Below are 23,433 nucleotides of genomic sequence, written 5' to 3'. Positions count from 1 at the left end.
CTCATGTATTATCGAATTTTCTAGTTAGTAAATTAGTTGCTACTCGACTAATATAATAATTTAGTGTGAGTAACCCTTCATTAAAAAGTTGATAGTTACAATAAAATTAATTGTATTCAATATATAGTACGTGTGATAATAAATTAAAATTAGCTTAAATCTACAGTTACTGGAAAATAAAAACACACAAAAAGTTTTGTATAAAATACAGTTAACATATAAAATTAAAATCATTTAACCCTCCCACTTAAATATCACCTATCACAGGAAGTTCTGAGCTAGAGACAAAAAAAAGTACAAATGAACATTATTACAATAACAATATTAGGTATTACTTTGCAGAAAATTTAATGATATAATTGTATTATTTTGTTACGATTATAAAATAAAAAAAAGATAAAATATCCGATTTATTTTTTAACGTTATGTCTAATAATAAAAATAATCAATAAAAAACGATAAACTGTTGTTCGATATAAATTAAATTAAAAAAATATTTTTAGCGTTGAATGTGAAATTAGTTCCACAAATCTAAGCATAGTGGTCTCAAATTGCAAAAATACGAAACAAAAGTTGTAAACCAAACAATGTACTAAAATCTACAACAAAATGAAAATAAGTTTTTACAGAACATAATTTGAATCGGCGCTATTATGCGCGCTTTCAATAAAATATTTCTATTTACAAAGTTGGTAATATTCGAATAGGTAACCGAAGTTATAAAATGAGATTAACAACTTTTAATTAGAACATTGTACACTTTCCTTTACATTATAGTATTAACTCCATCAAAATAAAGTAGGTACTCCTAAGAACAACCCCGGCTTCACCAGTTATGTTTCGAATAAATTAATACACAAACTTCAGTTTCGCCTTTAACCGAGGAACTGAAACAATCTACCTACATTAATTATTTACAGTTCACTGAACGTTGCATCATTGTAGCTCGTAACAAACTTCTTCCACACTAATTACTGGCAATCCACGCTCCTACCTTAGTGTTCTAATTTTAAAAATCGATTTCTTTGTTCCCAGCAAGGAAGTTTTACGTTGGAACTAAGTTGCCAGTTATATATGGATATAGAGAAGCTAAAAGCGTTAGGGGAATTATTAGCGAACTTTGATCCAATGTCGTCGCTTTATCTGTTAGGCCGCATTCCTGGCCTCGGTATTCGAGGCAAAAGCTCTGTAAGATACAAACAAAAAAAAAACTATTGAAACAATAAAATAAACAAATGAACCCTAGCGTTTTCCTCGAACTGACGTGCGAGGTTTTACAAATTAATGTACCTACTAAGCGTTTAATGGAAATTTTGTTGATATTCGATTTTCAATTCATTAATTTGAATTTAATATAGATATAGTTCAATGATTTGGTAGCGCAGTTAATGGCATATTATCCATATTTGTATGTTATTTCTATGTTTATTTTATTAGTGTTTGAAAATTTTCATTAGATTTTAAAAGATAGGTAAAGTAAATAATGAAACAAATACATTCAATATTAAGTATGATATTACCTTAATAATATTAGAAGCCATTCGCTTGAGGAATGCACTGGTAAACAAAGCCGCGTCGTCTCCGCACGATCTCTGGACCGTCTGCTCCGAACACATCAAGTACTCTTGGAATGAACTGCAAAGAATCAATATTCTTAATTGAGCATTTTATTTAAACTACTCACAGCATTATTGGATTGCACAATTTCATCAAAGTACATTAATAAATATCACGATATTTTTCGTTAACATTGATAACTACAGGATAGGAATTGTTAATTGTTTCACCACAGAACGTTTGAAACGATTATTCAGAAGTAACATAGACTATAATACGTCACAGTATGACTCAAAAAAGAAAATAGATATAAGTGATTGTGTCACTTCAGAGAGTTACATTATTCAGAGGTAAGAGAGAGGAGCTTAATTGGCTAGAGCGCCGACACGGTCAGTCGGAGACGCGGGTTCGAATCCCGCTGGAGCGGTCAATTTTTGATATGATATTCAAAAATGTTTAGAATTCCTAATGTATGGGTACACAAAAATAAAATCGTACATATTAAAAATAGCATGGTGTCGTCTCCTGTCAAAGATTTTCATTGTAATATGAAACTTTGAATAGTTACGGGTCTCTGTAAAGAACTCACTATAGACGGCGCCACGGTTCGCTTAAACCGAAAATAAAAATCATCATATCAAAAATTTCGCTCTAGCGGGTACATCGTTCCATAGCTTAATTGGCTAGAGCGCCGACACGGTCAGTCGGAGACGCGGGTTCGAATCCCGCTGGAGCGGTCAATTTTTGATATGATATTCAAAAATGTTTATTCAGAGGTATCATAAATCACGCTATATATCACTCACGGTCGTAGAACACAAATCTTAAAGGTTGGTGCAGGTAAAACTACGAGAAATGACTATAACACAAATACATAAACATAAAAACATAAATGATACGTATGATTATTATCGTTATAAAAATAACAGCGGTTCAATATTGTATGCGTAAATGTAAGAATCAGTTTGCACATTCTTGACATTTATACATCTTAGAGTACAGTGTGATATAAAAAAAAAATTGGACAACACCTAAGAATTAAGTGTTTTACATGATCTTAAAACTTTATAGTACCTAATCTTCGTCATATTTTAGTAGTTATGACTGACTCCGATTTCTGTTTAGCACTTTAATATCATAAATATAAGCATTGTGTGTTATCCTTTTGCATATTTTCAGGCTTCTAAAATGATTTGACTGGCAATTCAAACAAAAAATCGTGTTATTACAATTTTTAATTTCCTTAATTTTTAACAACCTCTAAAAGATAATTTTTCAGATATCTGCAGAGGTCTTAGACCAATTTAACAACTAAATCAGTATAAATTTATTAACAATAATTTTGAACTTATCTTTATTCGAAAGAAAGGTATGGACAAACAAATGTAGTCCATAGATGGAATAGTGGGAAAATGAAAGTGACTGACTATTCACGACTTCAAAAAGTCTTTTATTTAAACATTTTTTGAATATCACATCAAAAATTGACCACTCCAGCGGGATTCGAACCCGCGTCTCCGACTGACCGTGTCGGCGCTCTAGCCAATTAAGCTATGGAACGATGTACCCGCCAGAGCGAAATTCTTGATATGATGATTTTTATTTTCGGTTTAAGCGTCTTTTATTTATTTATTTAATTTTCGAAAAACATTAGTACGTAAAAGTCACCCATCAGCAACTATTATGTTAAGACCTAACTCGCAAACGAGGATATTGAAATTAACAACGCAAACAACAAACTTTCACAATAAAGCGGTGTTAGTATACAGTGATTTCATTCCCGTTTCAGTGCTGAGGAATCAACGAGTGCTTTGTTTTGTTTTAATTTAGTTATTCACGCTAATGTTACATTAGCGACGAGAGTAGCTAAGTTCGAGCACTTTTTTTTTTAAGATCGAACTAAAATCCCGCGGAACTGTTTTTTTTTTACTGGAATTTTTTTAATTTTTTCTGTTAGTATGTAAAACATATTCTGTAAAATTTCATGTTCCTATTGTCATTCCAAAATATAAAAAGCCGTACAACACACAAATAGACACGAGGATGGGAAGAAGAGCCAAAGAAGCTCATATGTATTATGTATGTATATTTAGCAATTACAGTTTTACTGCATTTGTTTATAATACCTAAATGTTTTGCCGTAAACAAGTAGCAAGTCGTACTTTATCTTTAGCAGAAAAATTGTATAAATATGCAAGACATAAGTAGCAGATAAATCAAAAGACAAAATTATCAAATTTAATTATTCACCTGCATAGACACATTACTAAATAATAAAACATGAATTCTTTACCCATTCATAAATGACAAAGAACATTAAAAAAATACAAGCGATTTGAGAACTTACTACTTTTTTGAAGTCAAGTAAAAAGTATCAAAACACAAGGTAAGCAAAAAACATGAGATTATAGTTATAAAATAATGAATATTAAAACCTACGTTCGTATTCTGGGTATCGCAATACATTGAGGTCTGTTTATTTAGGACTTCACACAAACTGTATATGAAACGTTACGTATTATGCTTTCTACGTATTTTATAACTACATTTTATTTGTATGACGATTTAAAAAACAACAAAACAACAATAAGAACTGGTCAAGTACAACTCTGCTTCCCGTTCGCTTTATTTAATACCGCTATAATGTTTAATAATTAGTATTTTTTATGATCCAAGATCCCAGGGCTCCCAAACCATTCTTATTTTCTGATGGACAAAATATATACAATAAACTATTATTAAGGTATCATTTTGCCTCAATTTTAGCGCCTGTTATAATACATTATTTTGTTCATCAGAAAATAAGAAAGGCTGGAATCTTGGACAAGATGGGAATAGGATATATAATATATAATAAGGGAGAGTACAAATTAAAACTCTTAAAAAACATTGTTATTCTTAAAATCGCTCGATTCCTCAATTATAGCTGAAGCTTCATTTTCCTTTAAGAGGAATTATATGTACATATACTTATTATCTAAGTATAACTCATGGAGGTTCATGTTAAATAAATAGGTAGGTAACTTATAAAAAAATTACAATCATTTATAGATTTTGTATGACATTTATATTATATATATATAACATAAAAATTTATATAGATGATGATTAAGATCAAATGTATCTTATACCAATGATCCCTCGTTGTAGCATCCAAAAAGCTGACAAGTATTATTCAATGCTATCGAGTAATCAGATTAAATATAAATAGAGCCTTCATATTAATCTGATCGCTATGGAAACGTTCAAGCCTGGCTTAAATCTTAAATATTCTAAGAAATCTAATAAAAATTTATTTGAAAAAGTATGTGCTTTGAGAAATACTTAATGTGTAAGTTTTGATGTTATTAGTCTTTTACTTACATCTTACTTATATGTTCTTGATAATTAACAATTCTCGTAATTGGGTTTTTTTTGTACCAAGTTGTACACGTATTCAAAATTAGCCTAATATATAAAAGTCTCATGTTTGTGGTCGCACTCTTCCAAAACGGCTCGATCGATTTCTATAATGTTTTGTCGTGGTAGTGCATATTTGGTATGTATAAGAATAGATCATCGATAAACGAGGTGCAGAGATCGCTCGGAGTCGATGTTTGTATTTAAACAAATATTTATTTCCAGTTGAGTTTACTGTCTTTGTGAGTCTCCCCAACGTTTCTCGAAGTGCACGCAAAGCTGTCGTTCCCGTTTGTTATCACACACCTTATAGCAATCGTTACTTATAGTAGTGAATATATCTGCTAACCAGCAGTGTGGTGGATTAACCTTCGACTTTTCTCCTACATCAAGAAATAGGCCTTCGCGGTGGGATATTAGAGGCCGAGTCAATTAATCTTTCAATCAAAGTTTTACTAATGGAAACTTTTTTTTACCTAACAAAATCTTCAATTTTTATTGTCTCCAATTTATATAGACTTTAAGAGCAGGTGGTAGAATAGGCCATTAGGACCTGTTTCTCCTCAATCAATAAACTACAATTTTTAGATTGGTGTTTGCGAATAGAAATATCTCATAAATATTGTAGAATTCATTGGTATAAAAGAATAATAAATCAAAAACCCTAAGTGAAGATTTTTAGTCATCTTTATTTTTCTCAATAGATCTAAGTAGCAGTATTTTTTAGCGTTTGAAAAGCATATTAAATTTATAAAGACCGACTCGCATGACTAACATTTAGTAGGTAATAAATGGTGAACTCATTCTACTATATATAATGACCATAACAGTGACTTAATCGGTTATCATATAGTCCATCGTAAAATGATGTATCCTAAATACTTTAAACTGTTGTGCCTATTCAAATATTTCAGAGTTCATTTTCTTAGTTACAATTAGAGTTTATTAAATAATAGGTACAGTACGTAATAATACATTAAATTTTCACTTGGCCTGTAAGGTATTTTAAAAAAACTAGTTCCAATTATTGCAGAATAACAAAACAATAATAGCTGTAAAAATAGACAACACTAATTATTTCGATATGCACTAGATAATCTTATATTAAATTAATATTTTTTATTATTATTGTCACAAATGGCGAGTTAAATTTTAAAATCACGTAGATACATTTATTATGGTAGTGGAGGTCAAAAAGATAAATAGCGATTTACTCGAGCATCATGGGAACTTATTGGATTGTGAAGATTTTATGCTGAAAATATAAAAAGGATATATTATGGAGAGCGTGTTTAAAGTTTTAGTAAGGTCACGATTTTTTTTTTAAGTAATTTAATCAGTTGCTCTAGACGTTCGACACTATATAAAGGGCTTATATTTGGTTGAAACTTTGAAAGACTTCACAAGGTGAAAGGTGCAAGGGAGTACTCATTATGCTATTCTGACGCGCCGAGTAACACCAAAAATCCCCGGTAAGGTTCCCCTACCATTGTAAGCATTGCAATTTATCTGTAAACGTCACTTCATTCGTTCCATTATTTATCACAATATTACAAAAATATTTAGGACATAAAAACAGTCACATCCAAAAAGCTATGCAACGGAATAATTCTGTTAGCAGTCTTACCACAATTTGAAGCAAATATGGTTTATACCTAATCATCATTAACTTAGAACAGTAAATATCTGTTTTAGTTTTAATATATACGTGTTAATGTAAATAAATGATGTCAAATATGTAATGTAAACAAAGCTTTGTTTGTACAAAATACATTTTTACTTATAGTTTGCGAACTGTTTTTAAATCAAAATTTTATAATATTTTCTTTATAAATAATCACGTACCGACAGCGTTAGGCTGAAATTAGTATTCTGCGGCATTCCGCTGCAAATGATTTCAGATTCTTTTATTTCACCATTCACACGTTTCACAGCGTTTCGCGCGACCTTTTTACAGGAAATAGTATTGTTTTTGTTTATCTTTTCATAGTGTAACTACATGGGCAGCGATGTGTAAGTCCTGTGATACTGGATAAAAAAATTTAAATATAAAAATATTTTTTTACATTTCTCTCGTATTTGGTGTATGAAAGCAAGCCGGATAGCGGTTCTTATTATTGTATGCACATATCTATTTTAATTTATAAATAAAGTTCGAATAAATTTATAACACGTGTTCTGATAAAAATATAATAATAATTTCAATATACTTAATATTTTAGTAAAGTACAGTTGTTAACAAACCGTGTAAAAATCTTTAAGTGCCCTTCCCAATACACTTGTAAGCAAGATGAATTATAAATAATTTTGAGTTTGTTATTGTACCTATATACTAAATAACTGAGCATTTTGTGACGTTAAAAGGGAAATAAACGAATTAATGTGTTTAAAGTAAATAGTAATTCTCTCTACTTCTTCGACTTGATATATTAACAGAAAAAAAATGATGCCAAGCTACTTAATTGATTAGCCCGTTGGCGCAGATAGACAACAAATTAATGAATGAAAATTATAGGGAGTACAAAAATTATCAATAATCAAATAATATCGATAAACTACTCGTCGTATTTAATTAACCCGTTGGCGCAGTTTGTAGTGACCCTGCTTTCTGCTCCGCGGGTTGTGGGTTTGATCCCCACCACGAGTCTTGGTGTAATATATATATTTATTTATATATGCATTATTTATATGTTTGTGTATAGCAAAAAAAAATATATATGTAGCTATATTAGTCCGCTGTTACCTATAATACAAGCATTCAATTGCTTACCTTGGAACAGACGACCGTGTGTGTATGTTAAAGATATTTATTTTTACTTAATTATTAATTAGAAGATCATAAAAATGTCTAAACAACCTATACTTTTCTTAATAATAGTAAAACGTGTATCCAATAGAAATAAGATAAAATAATGACTAAAATGTTAACAAAGGTAAGTTATTTCAACGTTTTAATTTCATCATGTTCCATGGGAATATCTTTCGTTAAATTAAATATCTCACGTAATATTAGTTGGGCAAGTTAATTATAAAGTTGGATATCAACTGTTAAACGAGATAGGTGCTCGATCTTTAACTGCTTCAGTACTCTTGATGGGTATCTTTTATTGACAGAGTAATTGTATCGATTTGTATGAGAAAAAATCATATCGTATATTACATACGAGTTGTTTACTTTATACGTGTTCTCAATTCTTATTTACAAAGATATGATAAAGGATATTATAATACGTTTTTATTTCAATTTTTTTGTTTCTTTTGTGTTGTGAGATATTTTTGTAGTTACGCATTAACGTTTAAAGTATTTATAGACAGATGGAAAAATTCAATGCTACGACATTGGATGAACGTCACGACATGAGAAATAATAATGGATAACTTTTTTTTTTGTTGTGGTATTAACACGAACTTTTTGTAACATCTTATGAGCTTACCCTGAAATAAAAAAAAGAACCTGAAATGTGGTGAATGCGTGACGAGGAGCGTTACGAAAGGCGGGCGAGGCGAACGGAGCAAGACAGAGAGGTGCGAGCACATATTTTCTTTCTCTCTTTCTCTCATAGCCAATTAAGTTTTGTATATCTAAAACACAATGCAAGCCTATTGTGCAGAAGTTTTACTTCAGTCGTGTGGTCTACAGCACACTCGTTTTTTTTTTTTTTTTTTGCTATTACAAACTACACTTCATCAACTTAGAGCATTAATTGTCACACTTATTCTAGCTTACGTAGTTTGTAATAATCGTATTCAGCCAGTAACATTCCAATGCTGGGTATAGGCTTCTTTCTCCCTATAGGAAAAGGATTGGAGCTTAATCTACCACGCTGCTCCACTGCGGGTTGGCGGATACATTCCTACTATCAGTAACAATCGCTTTCAGGTTTTTATGATAAGAAACGGGACCGACAGCTTAACGTGCTTTCTGAGGCACGGTGGGAGGCCGAAAATGACAAATATATAGAAATATTTGAACAAATAAAAATATCCATTCCGAGCGGAAATTGAACCTGCAATCCGCCTAAATTTCGGCGCCTACACGCACCATTGCACAAGAACGGTTCTTAGTTTTTTTTTAAGTATTTATAAAATATATCAAATAAATACAATACTTATTATATACATATTAAATTTTAATTCTTTTTGATTCATTTATTATTTTGTACTTTCTTATTGTTATTTAGCTTTCAAGGTGAATATTATTCAACAAATACTTAACAGGAGCTAACATGTGGCGTAGCACCTGTTAAACAAGTTTTATTGACATTCACATACGTTTTATTGCTTACGAAATATCGAATCGAATTCATACTAAGTAATCGAATATTTCTTAAGTTGTCGAGTGTACTTATCTCGAGTTTATTTTTGTGTGAAAAGGTCCTATTTTTTGCACGATAAACGTGACTGCGTTAAAGACGTAAATAGACCTAAAAAGTATATAAGTTGCGTAACTGTATAACAATATATAATATAACATGAAATATCAGTTATTTGTGAAAAAAAAATTATTCGAAGATACTTTCGGGTGAAAAGTAATAGTTATTGTAAGTTATTGTAATTAGTAAAGTTATAATATTATAATTTTTTAAATAAAAATTGTAAAAAATGTTATTTTGGTATATCAATGAATGAATGGTGAATTAATTCAAATTTATTTATTTGTATAGATACCCGGAAGTTTTATTTGAGCCTCTTTTAATCAACTATGCCATATTTAAATTTCCAAAATGCATCGATGAAGGTTGAAGGTGCGTACATGCATGAGTATAATTATCCAGACGTATTTTATATCACTGTAACTCATAATTGGACTTCTAGAATTATTTAAAATTGTGTATGCAAACCTTTTTGTACTTATAAAAAAAAAAACATTGACGCAAGTACGAGTATAATAATCTTACGCGTAATAAACTTTAGCCAGAAAACAATTACAACAAAAAACCTTTAAAAAAATAAAGAACATCACGGTCATTTGAATTCATTTAAAGTATATTTACAATAATTATACGAAGAAAAATATTCTAAATACAATTTTATTTTTAATATCACTTACCAACAAACCGTCCTCAAGTAATCTTCGTGATTTGTTGCGACATTCGTATCATCGGTGTGATATCGGTCCTTCTTCTGGTGATTGCTGAGGGTAGTCAGCGTCACTTCGTATTTCTTACTGCAGACCTCATACTCCGACCTGACATTCTTCACACAGTCTGCATGTCTGAGGTACTCATCTTGATACTTTCCTCTCGTACAAAGTTCTTGGACCACATCAGTTATTCCCGCGTATATCCTCCTAAACATAACCTGTTCACTCTTCTTCATACAAACTTCTGTGTAGTTATCGATGCACTTTATACCAACTCTCAATTCGCTGTAACAAAATTACCTATTACTTATTGTTTGGATATTGAATGTTATGAAATTTCACCGAACTAGTTACTTGAATTAATTAGTAATTGTTAAATTCCCTTTACACGCTACTAGATTTATGTTCGTGGAATCAACCGCTCGAATAACACAATTTTGGCTGTTCTTTTTTCTTCTGTTGAAATATATGTACAACATTTATGTATCATTCAGCGATGACGTAAGAATCTCACGGTAAAAGAATTTTCAAAATCAGACCAATAGTTTTGAGTTTACGTATTACAAACAAACAAAAAATCTAATTCTTTCTCTATAGAATATCATTATAGACATATATAGATAAAATATAACATAATTATTTATGACCAATTCGTACACACCATTTGAAACAATAATTATGTCGACCTAAATGTCCCCATTAATAAACCCCGTTGGCTATTCAAAGATCTAATCACGCAGCGAGTAAAGTTCGTAAGTTGGACAACCGACTTCAAATTGGTATTTACCGCAAACAAGAACACTATATTAAGATGAGCTAACAGCATACCGCAGTACCATTTCGCTTCAAGTTTCTCTCGGGTGCTAACGCTGCCTTAACATAACTTCGACATTTGCTTCTTGATCAAAATCATATAAACGTAATTAACATATTTTTTTTGATAATTTGAAAAGGCGTCACATAAATGTTATATTATTTGTACGTTTTGATTTAAACGTATCAATTAACATATTACTACAACAATACTTAGTTAGGTACGCTATATTCAATGAGCTAAAGTGACGAAATCTTTGATACAATTTTATACTTATTTTTTTTTGTGTATTTTATTTATACGATTCTTGTTAATTTTTTGTTTCTTTTCCCCTCCTGTTATTTCAATACAAATTTATAGTAATTTCCTTTCTTTCTGTTTAGTTTTAAATCATGTTTTCTTAATATGTAATTTTATTCGCATATAAATGTTTTTTTATTACTAATTTTTATTTAAGTGTAGTGTAGTAGTCCGTTAGTATTTTAAAATAAATGAATAAATAAATGTGTGGGTCACCTAGACAATCTTTGTTGTGGGTATTGTAATATTTTTTATGTGCAATAATGTTATACTCACACGCAACTCTTGTCCAACTCTTCCCTTGTCAAAGCAAATGAGATTTCAGGTGAACTCAGAACTGGTAACGCCATTGAACATCGTTGTAGCAAGTCTTCTTCCTTGTTACAATTTTCTTTGAGTGCATCTGTTGACAAAATATAATATAAAACGTCTCATAAATACAACTAATAAGTTAACTGACACCACTTTTAACTATACTAGTTGCACCACGCGGTTTTGCCCGAGTAGTTTTCGATCCCAAGGGAATTTCGAGATATGAAGTAGCCTATCCATTATTCAGGATCTTCAGCTATGGACGTACCAAGTTTTATTACAATTAGTTCCGTAGTTATTGCGTGAAAGAGTAACAAACATCCATCCACTCATCTATCCTCACAAACTTTCGCGTTTATAATATTAGTACGATAATTTGTTAGAAGTTTACGCCCGGTTTCTGAAACGTTTGTCAAAGTATAGGTCTACTAATCGGCTGTTAGATTTAAAACGGATGTCAAATCAATTGAAGTTGCTGAAACGTCATTCACAGCAAAATTAGCTAGTCCTCGATTAGTTTGATTTGACATTCGGTTTGTAACATGTGGTCATGTAACATAATTAAATATTATTTTATATATTTGTGATGTATCAAAACCTAAAGAAACTGTTAGTTGTGATGTTATTTAATACATATGATAATACTCAAACATCTAATAAAGCATCATATAAACATCTAAGGAAGATACAATAAAAGGAAATAGTTCCTAAAAACAATAACTGACTAGCCCGTTGGCACAGTTTGTAGTGGCCCTGCTTTCTGTTCCGCGGGTTGCAGGTTCGATTCCCGTCTGAGTCTGGGTGTAATATTTGTATTTATATATTTATATATCTATTATTTCTTTGTATATTTATAAAAAATGTATGTTATAAGATATTTATTTTTTTAATAGTTCCTATAAATGTATATTTAGATATATATTTTTATGACCTTTTCTTTTAAATTCCCTATTATTTATATATTGTTAGTAATCAAATTTAAAACTTAACAATTAAAATGTGTCAATAATAGAGATGACTGACACTGAAGTGTTTTTATTTATTATTGAACTTTGACCAGTATCTTCTTCGTAATAATAATAGACATCTGTGTAAGCTACAACAAAGAACAAAAAATTTTAGTTTATCAAGACCAAAATGTAGACTATTATAAGATAAAACATACATTACATATATAAAACTTGGTTATAAATATGTTTTACATACCTTTAAAGAACCAAAATGTAGTTTCATGTAGAAAATAATTGTTTTCCTTAAGTTAATTCGCCGATATACACCGATTAGTTGACCGAGTATTTGCCAGACGTTTGATCAATGATTATAGCTTAATTCGCGTTTCAGAAACCCAAAATGGCGGTTAACATACGATTCCAGAGTCAAATTTGACAGTTATGTCAACTGACAGTATGTAAATTAAGTAGTTAACCATGCTTTTAGCAACTCATTTCATGCTTAACAAGAGATTTGACAGATGATTTGTTAATTTCTGCATTGATCAGCTATATTATGAGAATATCATTACATACTCGTAGTATAAAACAAAGTCGCTTCCCGCTGTCTGTATGCTTAGATCTTTAAAAGTACACAACGGATTTTGATGCGGTTTTCTTAAGTAAATAGAGTGCTTCCAGAGGAATGTTTATGTGTATAATACAAATATAATATAGTAGAGAAACACTGATCGTTTTTGCAACCGTGCGAAACAGGGGCGGGTCGCTAGTGTTAGATAAATTCCAAAGTAGGTTTCGGTTACGTCGATCGCTAAGTACAATGTAAACAGTCAAATTAGTTTTGCAACCTTGCTGGACAAACCTGATGTTTTTATTAAATACAATCAAACTGGCATTCAAATAAGTTTGTCAGTCAACCACTTTATTCCAGTTTTATTTATATTGTCACTCACGTAATGTAAGAATTTTTGTTACAATAATAATGCTAAAGCTTTCACAATAGTATTATTATTTGATTTTTTTTATTGTTAATGAAGCTAGTTTTATATTAGGTCAAAGTAGGACAATTCATTTGTATATGTACATTAACTTTTTTGAAACTATAGAAAAATACTGCGATGCTTCTGGTGTTGCAGGCGTCTATAAGCTACAGTAATCGCTTACCATCAGGTGAGCCATACGCTTGTTTGCCGACCAAGTAGATATAAAAAAAATACTAATAATACATACCACAACTCACAAATTACTAATGAGGTATCTATAATATTTGTTCCTGCTCCACGTTATTGTGCTTGTGGATATTTGTGCCAAATTAACCGCCGAACCGTAATTAAGTAGCTGAAATAATTAAATTCGAAAAAATCTCCTATGTGGAGACGATACCTTGCCCAATAATAGGATATTTAGTTTTTTTTTTTTTTTTACGGTAGTTCAGCAGTTATTTATGAATTTTTACACCAGAATCTGATGATGGAATGGACAGTAAGGGTAACCAAAAATCGCCAACCTGACAGTATAAAAACAAAGCGCAAATTAAACTGTAGGAGGTCATCTACATAATAAACATACGATTAATATACTATCTGATTTACTAATTCTAACATTCATATTTATATCTATGTTTTCGTAAACACCTAATAAATTAAAAGCAATCGTTGCAGACAATCGAACATTTCCTGGTAATTAAACCTTGGAATTGTGTTAGGGTTGCCTGTTTTACACATTGTAAAATTTACTCTAAAAAATTTAATTTCAGCTTCATAATTTACATTGTTAAATAAAACATATAATTGTGTTCGATCGCAAACGAAAGAAAAACTGACTTCAATTATATCGACAAGTGTGTATATAGACGAAAACATAGTCAAGTAAATACGCGTCATCAAAGATTACTCAAAAAGTAATGAAAAAATTTCGATCATATTTAAATGGGTGGCCTCGTGACAAATATTAGCTTTTGATTAAAATAAGAAACATCAAAATCGGTGCATCCAGAAAAAGTTATAAGGAATAATACAACGTAGGGTGACGAGAAAGCAGTCAAGCAAATACGCATTATTAGATATAACTCAAAAAGTACTTGTCAAATCTCGATTAACTTTAAATAGGACCACATGACAAACACCGAAGAATCTTCGAAATCGGTCCACGCAGTGAAAAGTTCTGAAATAACATACATATAAAAAAAGACAGTCGAATGGATATTGTGTTTGCTGGCAAACGAAAAAAAACGACTTCAATTACATCGAAATAGTTAACAAACGCACTAGTCGTCACTACGATTTTCGAGTGTTTCCTCGATTTCTCTGGGATTCCATCATCAGATTCTGGTTTCCTTATCATGGTACCACACTTGGGATATCTTATTTCTAACCAAAAAAGAATTATCCAAATCGGTTTATAAACGTCGAAGTTATCCACGAACATACATTAAAAATCGAATCTAAGTTCGAATTTAAGGTCGAATTGAGTAACCTCCTTCTTTTTTAAAGTCGGTTAACAACGATCTTTTTTTTTAAGTCGTTTAAAAATTAATAATAATGCTAACCACAAAGTCAACGTAATGGATTACATTAGTAGTGTTACTTCTTGCTATATATGTAATATATACTTTTTTTCGGATTGACGCAAAACTCATTTTTAATTAAACATTATTACAATTATTTATAATTTTTAATGTAAGTAGGTAAGTCATTAAAGTTAATTACAACTTTTAAGCATAGTTTACCTAGTTGTTTAAAAAGTTGATACATACATATTTGCAATTCAATAAAATAAAGTAAATTGCTAAATTATATGAATAATAAAAATTTATTAAATAAGAGATTGGTTGACGAATATAAAATTGTAGTAAGTAATAACTATAAAAAAAAAAAAAACTTGGTCAGTGGATTCGCGTTGACTTTTAGAGATTCTAAGACTAGTTATTAAGGTTTCTAAGATTCTAAAGTTGCAGTGAAGTACCGATGCATGTTTAAACAAATAAAAATATATGGAATAACAAAAGCACGGACATTATCAGCCTGTGGATATATCACTTATAAAAAAAAAGAATATAAAGTTGAGTGTTAAAAATGTTAATTTCAATTTTATAGCTAAATAAGCGTACCTGGATGACCGAGATTTGCCCGGTTTTTTTTTTTAGGTAATCGTGTTTTTTAGAATTTTTATTTAAACACGAATAACATACTGATGAAATGTGAATAATATTTTTCGATTTTAGATAGATAGATAGATAGATACTCTTTATTGTACACAACAACAATCAACACAATAACATATTACAAATAAAAATAAAACAGTGTACAAAGGCGGTCTTATCGCTAGAGTAGCGATCTCTTCCAGACAACCTTTGGGCATATAGGACACAGCGTAGTGAAAAAGCGGTAGGGAAGTGTATACAGAGAAGTGACAATTAGTGTCACCTAGAACAATATCAACTATCGAGTACAAATACACATACATATACAGCACAATACATACATACATACATAGATACATACATACAAACATATATATATATATAAAATACTATACCTACATATAAACGAAATACATATAATATGAATAATAGCATAGAATACAAAATACAAGTGAAGCGATACTCCTACAATATGTTATGCAGAGATAAAAACAATTATGACGTACTAAGTGACAAATAGTGCGCCTTGAGGTATTTTTTAAAGCAAGACAGGGATTGGGCTTGTTTTATAGGAAGAGGTAGAGCGTTCCAAAGTTGAACAGCTTTAACTGAAAAGGAATTGGAGTAAAAAGAAGTAGTGTGAGCTGGGGTTTCGAGCATCAAAGTAGACTCAGATCTAAGGGTGCGTTCGTGTGTATTACAAAGATACTTGAAACGCTCCTTAAGGTACAGAGGTGTATCAGAATGAAAAAGTATACAATATAGTAGCGAGAGTATGTGAGTATTCCTGCGAAAGCGAATCGGAAGCCACTTGAGACAACTGCGAAATTCGGAAACGTGGTCATATTTGCGAAGACCAAATATGAACCGTATGCAAAGATTTTGAAGGCGCTCAAGCTTATTTAATTGCTCCTCTTTAAGATCGGGATAGCAAGTGTCAGCATAGTCAAGAATTGGTAGAAGGAGTGACTGTGCTAATGTAATTTTGGTAGGCAAAGGGAGGAAATATTGCAGTCGTCGTAGTGATCCGATAGCTGCAAATAGTTTACGGCTCATCTCACTCAGCTGAGGTGCCCAAGAAAGATGTCTATCGAAGATAATTCCGAGGTTTTTGACTGTGTCGCTGTAACTGATTACGGCGTTGTTATAAACGACTGGTGGTATAAGTGACCAATCTATTCGACACACAAGTTTAGGACTACCGATAATAATTTTACCGCATACCTAGTTATTTAAATAAAAAATCACGAGTGCAATTAAAAAAAAAAGGAAAAAATAATCGGACACGGTGACATCTGGAATCGAACCGGGGACTTCTGGTTTCGGGACCGTCCTATTTCTCACCTAGATGTTGATATATGCCTATATATACAAGTATTACTCGTATAAAAGTACTTATAGTAATATAATAAGTAAACATACTAGATTACATTTCGGTAATTGCCTTTGCCTTAAATACATTCATTTTAAATTACAATACAATAACTTAATATTTTATTATTTTTTTACTATTTATTTTTGTGTAGTAAATATTATCTTACTTTAAGAAATTTAGAACGGGATATTTACACCCAAATGAACTAGATAGTAAATAATTATATTATTTACGCATTCCATACATCCACGTTTTTATGAGCATGTTAAAGTTCAATATTTAAAGTAATGGTTTTAAAGAAAGTACATACATTTAAATCTCTAACAATACCGTCCACAGCCCTCAGCTACAATTACGTTCAGTAATCATAAGATCAACTAATCTTGATCAATTTCCTTTTTTTTTGAATTAGAATAGAAGCTTTATCAATTGACATTATTTTGATTGATATACTCAACTGATGTACTAATGTGTAAAATTATGTGACAGTAATAATTATAGTTTAATTATTAAAACACTACAAATTATTTCTAAACTGTATAATTTATACATACACTGGACATACACTCTACTTTTTGTTGGTCCAAGGGTATATTTTTATTACATTCGTAAATTATATTAATTTTATCGTATTCGTCGTAAGTTCAAACACTTCGTATTGTATTCGCTATTTAAAGCGATAAAAAAAATCTGTTGAATTGAGAACTTCTCATTTTTTTTAAGGTCTATTAAAATATAAATGGTTCCCGATTTAACTGAAGGTTTTTTTAAGCGTTATTTGTTAATTACGTGAATTCTCGGTAATTTGAAAAGTATTTTTCATATTATTTATAACCTGTGTAATTTATACATAATTAACCATTTTATTGAGGTAAAGCACAGCGGGAAATATTCTATTCAAAATCTGGAACAGCTGGAATGGTGAAGTATCTCTTTTTTACTGGAAAATGCCTTTACGCATTGACCCCGCCGCCCTTAGGCGACGGGAATGTGGGGCGCACCGCTGTCAGAACAGAACAAGCCAGACTACTTAACACTCAAGCTTACAGAAGGTTACAGGTAAATAATACTGCACTCAAGCAGTGTTGTGATCCAGTGGTGAATTAGGTAGTCAGTCGCCAGAGCTCCTACTGGGGATAGTCAGCAACACGTTTGCGATGCTTCTGGCTGTGGTAATCACTTACCATGAGGTGAGCCGTACGCTTGGTTGCCGATCTAGTTGGATAAAAATATACATATTTTTTTTACTTTCACCATTAGATCGTTTGACTTAGTTAAACCATTTATTTTTATTTTTCTTGGCGTGATGAATGCTCAGGTAAACAGTAAAGTTATGATTTGGCCTTTGTATTAAATAATATTGTTATAATAATAACTTTATCGGTAACATAATACTCGTGTATGTCTATTTATTTTTAACTTGTTGATCTTTCAACAAGTAAGTTACACTGATCTGTCCTCAACATTTCTTCTATATAAATAAAAATAGTTGCTAAGCGCATAATTCGAGAATGGCTCGACAAATTCGACTATTTTTTTTTGTATGTTCCGTAGGGTTACGGAAGGTTTTGATTGTAAAAAAATAATTATAATTTTTACTATTAACTTTTGACAGAACGAAATCCATCCGGGCAGCTAGTCTATACAAATAAATAAAATTGAAGTGTCTGTTTGTAATATTAAAATAACCGCTTTTTACTAAATGACAACCAAACCAAAATAACATTTATTACAATTTTTGTCTGTCTGTCTGTCTTTCTGTTTGTTCCGGCTAATATCTGAAACGGCTGGTCTGATTTTAACGGGACTTTCACTGGCGGATAGCTTATATACTCTTACTACAGTAACTTAGGCTATTTTAGAAATTGTTTATTTTATAACTGCAAACTGAACAATAACTTTTTTGTTAAATTCCACGCGGAAGAAGTCGCGGGCACAGCAATAATATAAAATAAATATAAATTGATGCGGTAGAAATTGAAAAATAAATGTCAGACATTTTTTTTCTGTTTAGCATTATTGATAAGATTAGCGAGGCATCGTGTTTGCTTGCATCCAGAATTGATCTAATAACTCGCTTTTAATTACTTATAGGTACGCATGTCTCAGTGTTCTCGTGTGATGATTTTTGAAGTGATAACAAATGCTGCTCGAGGATAGGCGGGTATATTTTAGTATTCTTTAGGTTTTCGAAATTTTTGAACTTTGCACAGAAGCATATTATATGGTCTCAATTTTTTACGTGTTCATTTATTTTAAAGTTCGTTACCCTTTTTACTCCTATAAAAGCCTACAAAACCATAAAACATTTTTATTTCGATGCTTTCATAATTCATATCGTAGAAGTTAAAACTATATAGTAGTAGATATTTTTGATTTATAAAAAGCAATGAAACAATGAAAATTATATTAAGCATATGTACGCACTTTTATATAATACTAGCTGAACCGGCAAACGTTGTCTTGCCGCTAAAAGCTATTAAAAATAGCGGTCGGTGGTAGAACGGTGAAAAATCATGGTTGTATGTATTTTTCAATGCAAAATCATAGTAAAATAAAATACAAATTTTTGTCAAAAAAAATTATTAGTGGTGGATCACCCGTAACATTTAGGGGTATGAAAAATAGATGTTGGCCGATTCTCAGACCTACCCGATATGCACACAAAATTATAATAATATATAAGATGTAGCTTTAAAGTAGTATTGATTGATTGATTCATTCATTCAACCTGTAACATCCCATTCTCTCTCCTTGTACGAGACTACTCTCGTCGTCCGCATAGGAAAAGGGTAGCTTAATCCATCACGCTGCTCCACTGCGGATTAGCGGATTTATATTCCCTACTATGAGTAACGATTGCTATCACGTATCAGGTCTCTATCGTAACAACCGGGATAGACTTCTAAACTAGCTCTAAGGCACGGTGGAGACACCCACAAGGACAGACAGCCAGACCGCAAAGAAATATTTGTACAGATACAAATATCCATCCCGAGCGGAAATCGAACCTGCAATTGCCAGTGTGTGAGCGCTACGCTGTACACGCACCACTACACCAGAGATGTCTTAATAATATAAGTATAAAAATATATAAAATAGAAGTGACTAAATAGCACCTTTTTGCCACAATGTAAATGAATGCTTACTTGTTGCCACCTTGTTGCATTATACTTACAAAAAAAAAAAACAAAGGCTATTTTTATTACTCTATTACATAACCTAACCACTAACTAGTAGGGATGCCCAAAAAGGAATTTGTGTCGATATATATCACACGTAATGTTACGCATGCGTTTGTATTGATACATGGTATTATCCAAGGCCTTTGTATCGATAATATCGATAAATACGGTAATTTAATATTATTATTAATATTAATTTAATATTATATACGGTAATTAACTAATAAGTCTGTACTATTATTTTTTGTTTTTACAATTACATCGCACAGTTTACACTTTTTACCATTATCCGCTTTAATACAATAACTGCAAACAGTTGGCTTTACTGGTTGTGCGATAGTAAAACACAAATTGGTATTACTCGAAAAGAACAAACACAAGCACAATATAAAGATCTCAAATAATTTAAACATACCGACAATTTTTAAATAGAGGTTGACTTGTGGAGTACTCTATTTCATACTTTATTAAGTACAAGCAATAAAATAAGAATGTCTAGTATTACTAATCATTACATTTAAATGACAGGGATCGGTGGAGTTTACTAATGTAATCCACATAAATTCAATTATAAACAAAATTTATCATAGTTCATTAATGCGATACTTTGAAACGATATTTTAAAAGGAATACGATATACCGCAGCAAATCGTATGGCTATAATGTCGTATTATATTTATATCGATATATCGCATCGTTTTGCGCATTACTATCAACTACACTCGCGTGCAACTGAATCGACTCAAGCCGTAAGTAGTGGGTATTCGTGCATTCTGGATCAACCTTCGGTTGATCCAGAATACACGAATACGACATGGCTCCTCGCCTAAAAAAAAAAGTGATGGGGTCATCTAAATCGATTGCACTCATTCGTTTTGTGCTAACTCTAACGGTTCGCTACTTAGGTTTCTAAATTTGCAAAAATTCGTTGCAAAAGCCAAAGGCGTAAACAAAAGTGTAACAAAAAAGTTAGGATTAGGAAATTACAAATCTTGTCTTTTTAATAAAAATATTCAACATCATAGTATGTATAGGTTTAGATCAATTAAACACACAATATTTACTCAGGAAATCAATAAAACTTTTTTGTCATACCAAGATAGCAAGCGCTACATATTACCAAACCAAGTCGATACATTGGCGTGGGGTCATTACAAATTAAGAAAAGTATAATAGGTACATAGTTTATTTTTATTTGTTTTCTTATATTTGTGGTTTTATTGTAAATAACTTTTAAATTTTTAAAACATGTTTATCTTTCTTTTTGTATTCTAATGTAATAAAATCAATCCTTTACTTACTTGAATTTTTGTTGTCATAAGTGTAATATTTTCAGAATGTATATATTTTTAAATTGTTTTTAGATGTAATAAATTTGTTTTCTTACCTCCATTGTATTATTGTAATTTTTAGTTTAAGAATCAATAAAACAGTTTTAAAAAGTAAAAAATGATTATTGTTTTCTTGTACCTCGTCTAATCCACACGTAAGGAAAAATGAAACATTTTATTCATCCATTCACTGCAATAGTTGCGGGACCTAGTGGTTGTGGAAAATCAAATTTTGTTACAAAATTTATTAATAATATGGAAGAAATATGTAACACATCTTTTTCCCAAGTAACATGGTGCTTTGATGAGATGCAACCCTTATACAATTTAAAAAATGTTAACTACTTTCAAGGATTACCTGACTTAAGTATGTTTGATGGTAAAGAGGCCAATTTGATTATAATAGATGATCTGATGAGAGAATCTGATGGTCGCATTGTAGATATATTTACAAAGGGTAGTCATCATAGAAATTTAAGCGTATTTTATATAACTCAAAATCTGTTTCATCAAGGAAAAGGTCAGAGAGATATTTCCTTAAATTCGAACTATATAATTTATTTTAAGAACCCTCGTGATAAAACACAAATTCGATATTTAGCTCGTCAAGTTTCACCAGATAATGTAAAATTTGTACAAGAAGCTTATAAAGATGCAACGACAGAGGCACATGGTTATTTAATGATAGATCTCAAACAAAATACTAATGACATGTATCGTTTTAAGACGAATATATTCCCAACTGACAAAAACTGTTCAGTTTATGTACCGAAAAGAGGGTTTAAATACGACAAGAACCAACAAAGTTCTATCATTTACAAATAATGTCTGGAGCCTTAAAGACACATAAAGAACTGCTCATCGCATTGCAAACTTTAAAACCAAAACATCAAAAAGCTTTATTAAAATCATGTGATGAAGATGAAATAAATTGCATATGTGAGTGTATTCATAATGTGCTACAAGGCAAAGTCCCAATAAAAGAAAAGGATAAAAATTTTTTAAAACAATATATAACATTACTCCGCAAACTTGTTCGTAAAACTACAACCAAAGTTAGAAAAAATATAATTGTTCAAAAAGGTGGTGCATTTCTACCTATTATTTTAGGTTCTATATTAAGTGGATTAGTTAGTGGTCTTATTTAAAATGGAACACACTAAGAAAATGTTACTGGTGGAACCAAGTTTGATTGATAAAATAAATGAAAGGAACGCGAGTCACGAAAATCCTAAATCTCGATTAGATACAGAAATGCAAAATATTCTTAAAAGTAACGATGACGACAGAAAAAAATGGATTTTATACTTACAAACATTACAAAGATATTTGCACTTTACCAGAGAAGATCGTCAATCTTATCAACTTCCAATAATAACCTCAAATATGGATTCATCTGAAACACTTTTGAAAAAAGAACAATATGATAAAAGTAGTGATTCATACACCAAAGAGCCTATTGTCGACCACACATTGAATGAAGAAGTTGTACACAAAGAAAGTGACACAGTTCAAAATAAAACTATATACTCAAAAAAGCAAATATTAAGTTTAATACCTAAATCGTACATTAAAAAAGGTGAGTCATTATTAGATTTCCTATTAACAAATCAGAACAAAGTACACTGGAATGATGATGGTACAGTACTCGTGGATAATAACAAAATAAGTGGGAGTAATATTGTAGATTTAGTTAATGATTCATTAAGACCATTAAAAAAAAGTGATCCAATAGGATGGGAAAAATTTGCTAAAGCTTTGAAGGATCTAAAAGTCCCACTCACTTATATTGGTAATCCTAAGAGAAGCGACTATATTAATCAACTTCGGTTAAAAAGTTTTGAAGAAATATCTGGTGACGAGGAATATTCTACACCTACATCCGAAAAAAAGTATATTAGAAAATTAAAGAAGAAAATCGATTGGGAAAAATGGACCCCCTACTAGAAATTCACAAAATTTATTATGATGCATCACACCCTGCT

The 23,433-nt window shown here is 30.9% G+C and overlaps 1 protein-coding gene and 1 long non-coding RNA gene across 2 annotated transcripts in view; one reads left to right on the top strand and one right to left on the bottom strand.

The window, feature by feature from the left end:
• Positions 1-571: 571 nt before the first annotated feature.
• The window catches only part of LOC123657375, a 40,885-nt gene continuing 18,023 nt past the window's right edge, over positions 572-23,433 (bottom strand). The window contains exons 2-5 of the mRNA XM_045592932.1: positions 11,430-11,556; positions 10,007-10,324; positions 1,521-1,635; positions 572-1,186 (exon numbers count right to left, since the gene is read on the bottom strand). Coding sequence (XP_045448888.1) covers positions 1,046-1,186; positions 1,521-1,635; positions 10,007-10,324; positions 11,430-11,556 — 701 coding nt within the window. The 3' untranslated portion in view covers positions 572-1,045. The remainder of the gene's footprint in view (positions 1,187-1,520; positions 1,636-10,006; positions 10,325-11,429; positions 11,557-23,433) is intronic.
• On the top strand, positions 1,784-21,503 carry LOC123657377. The gene is made up of 3 exons (XR_006743701.1): positions 1,784-1,795; positions 6,306-6,307; positions 20,865-21,503. It is a non-coding gene; the product is annotated as an uncharacterized LOC123657377 (long non-coding RNA).

This window comes from Melitaea cinxia, chromosome 10 (assembly GCF_905220565.1).
Source record: "Melitaea cinxia chromosome 10, ilMelCinx1.1, whole genome shotgun sequence".
Taxonomy (NCBI): Eukaryota; Metazoa; Arthropoda; class Insecta; order Lepidoptera; family Nymphalidae; genus Melitaea; species Melitaea cinxia.
The sequence above is the reverse complement of the archived record's forward strand: the minus strand, read 5'-3'. Positions and strand labels throughout refer to the sequence as shown.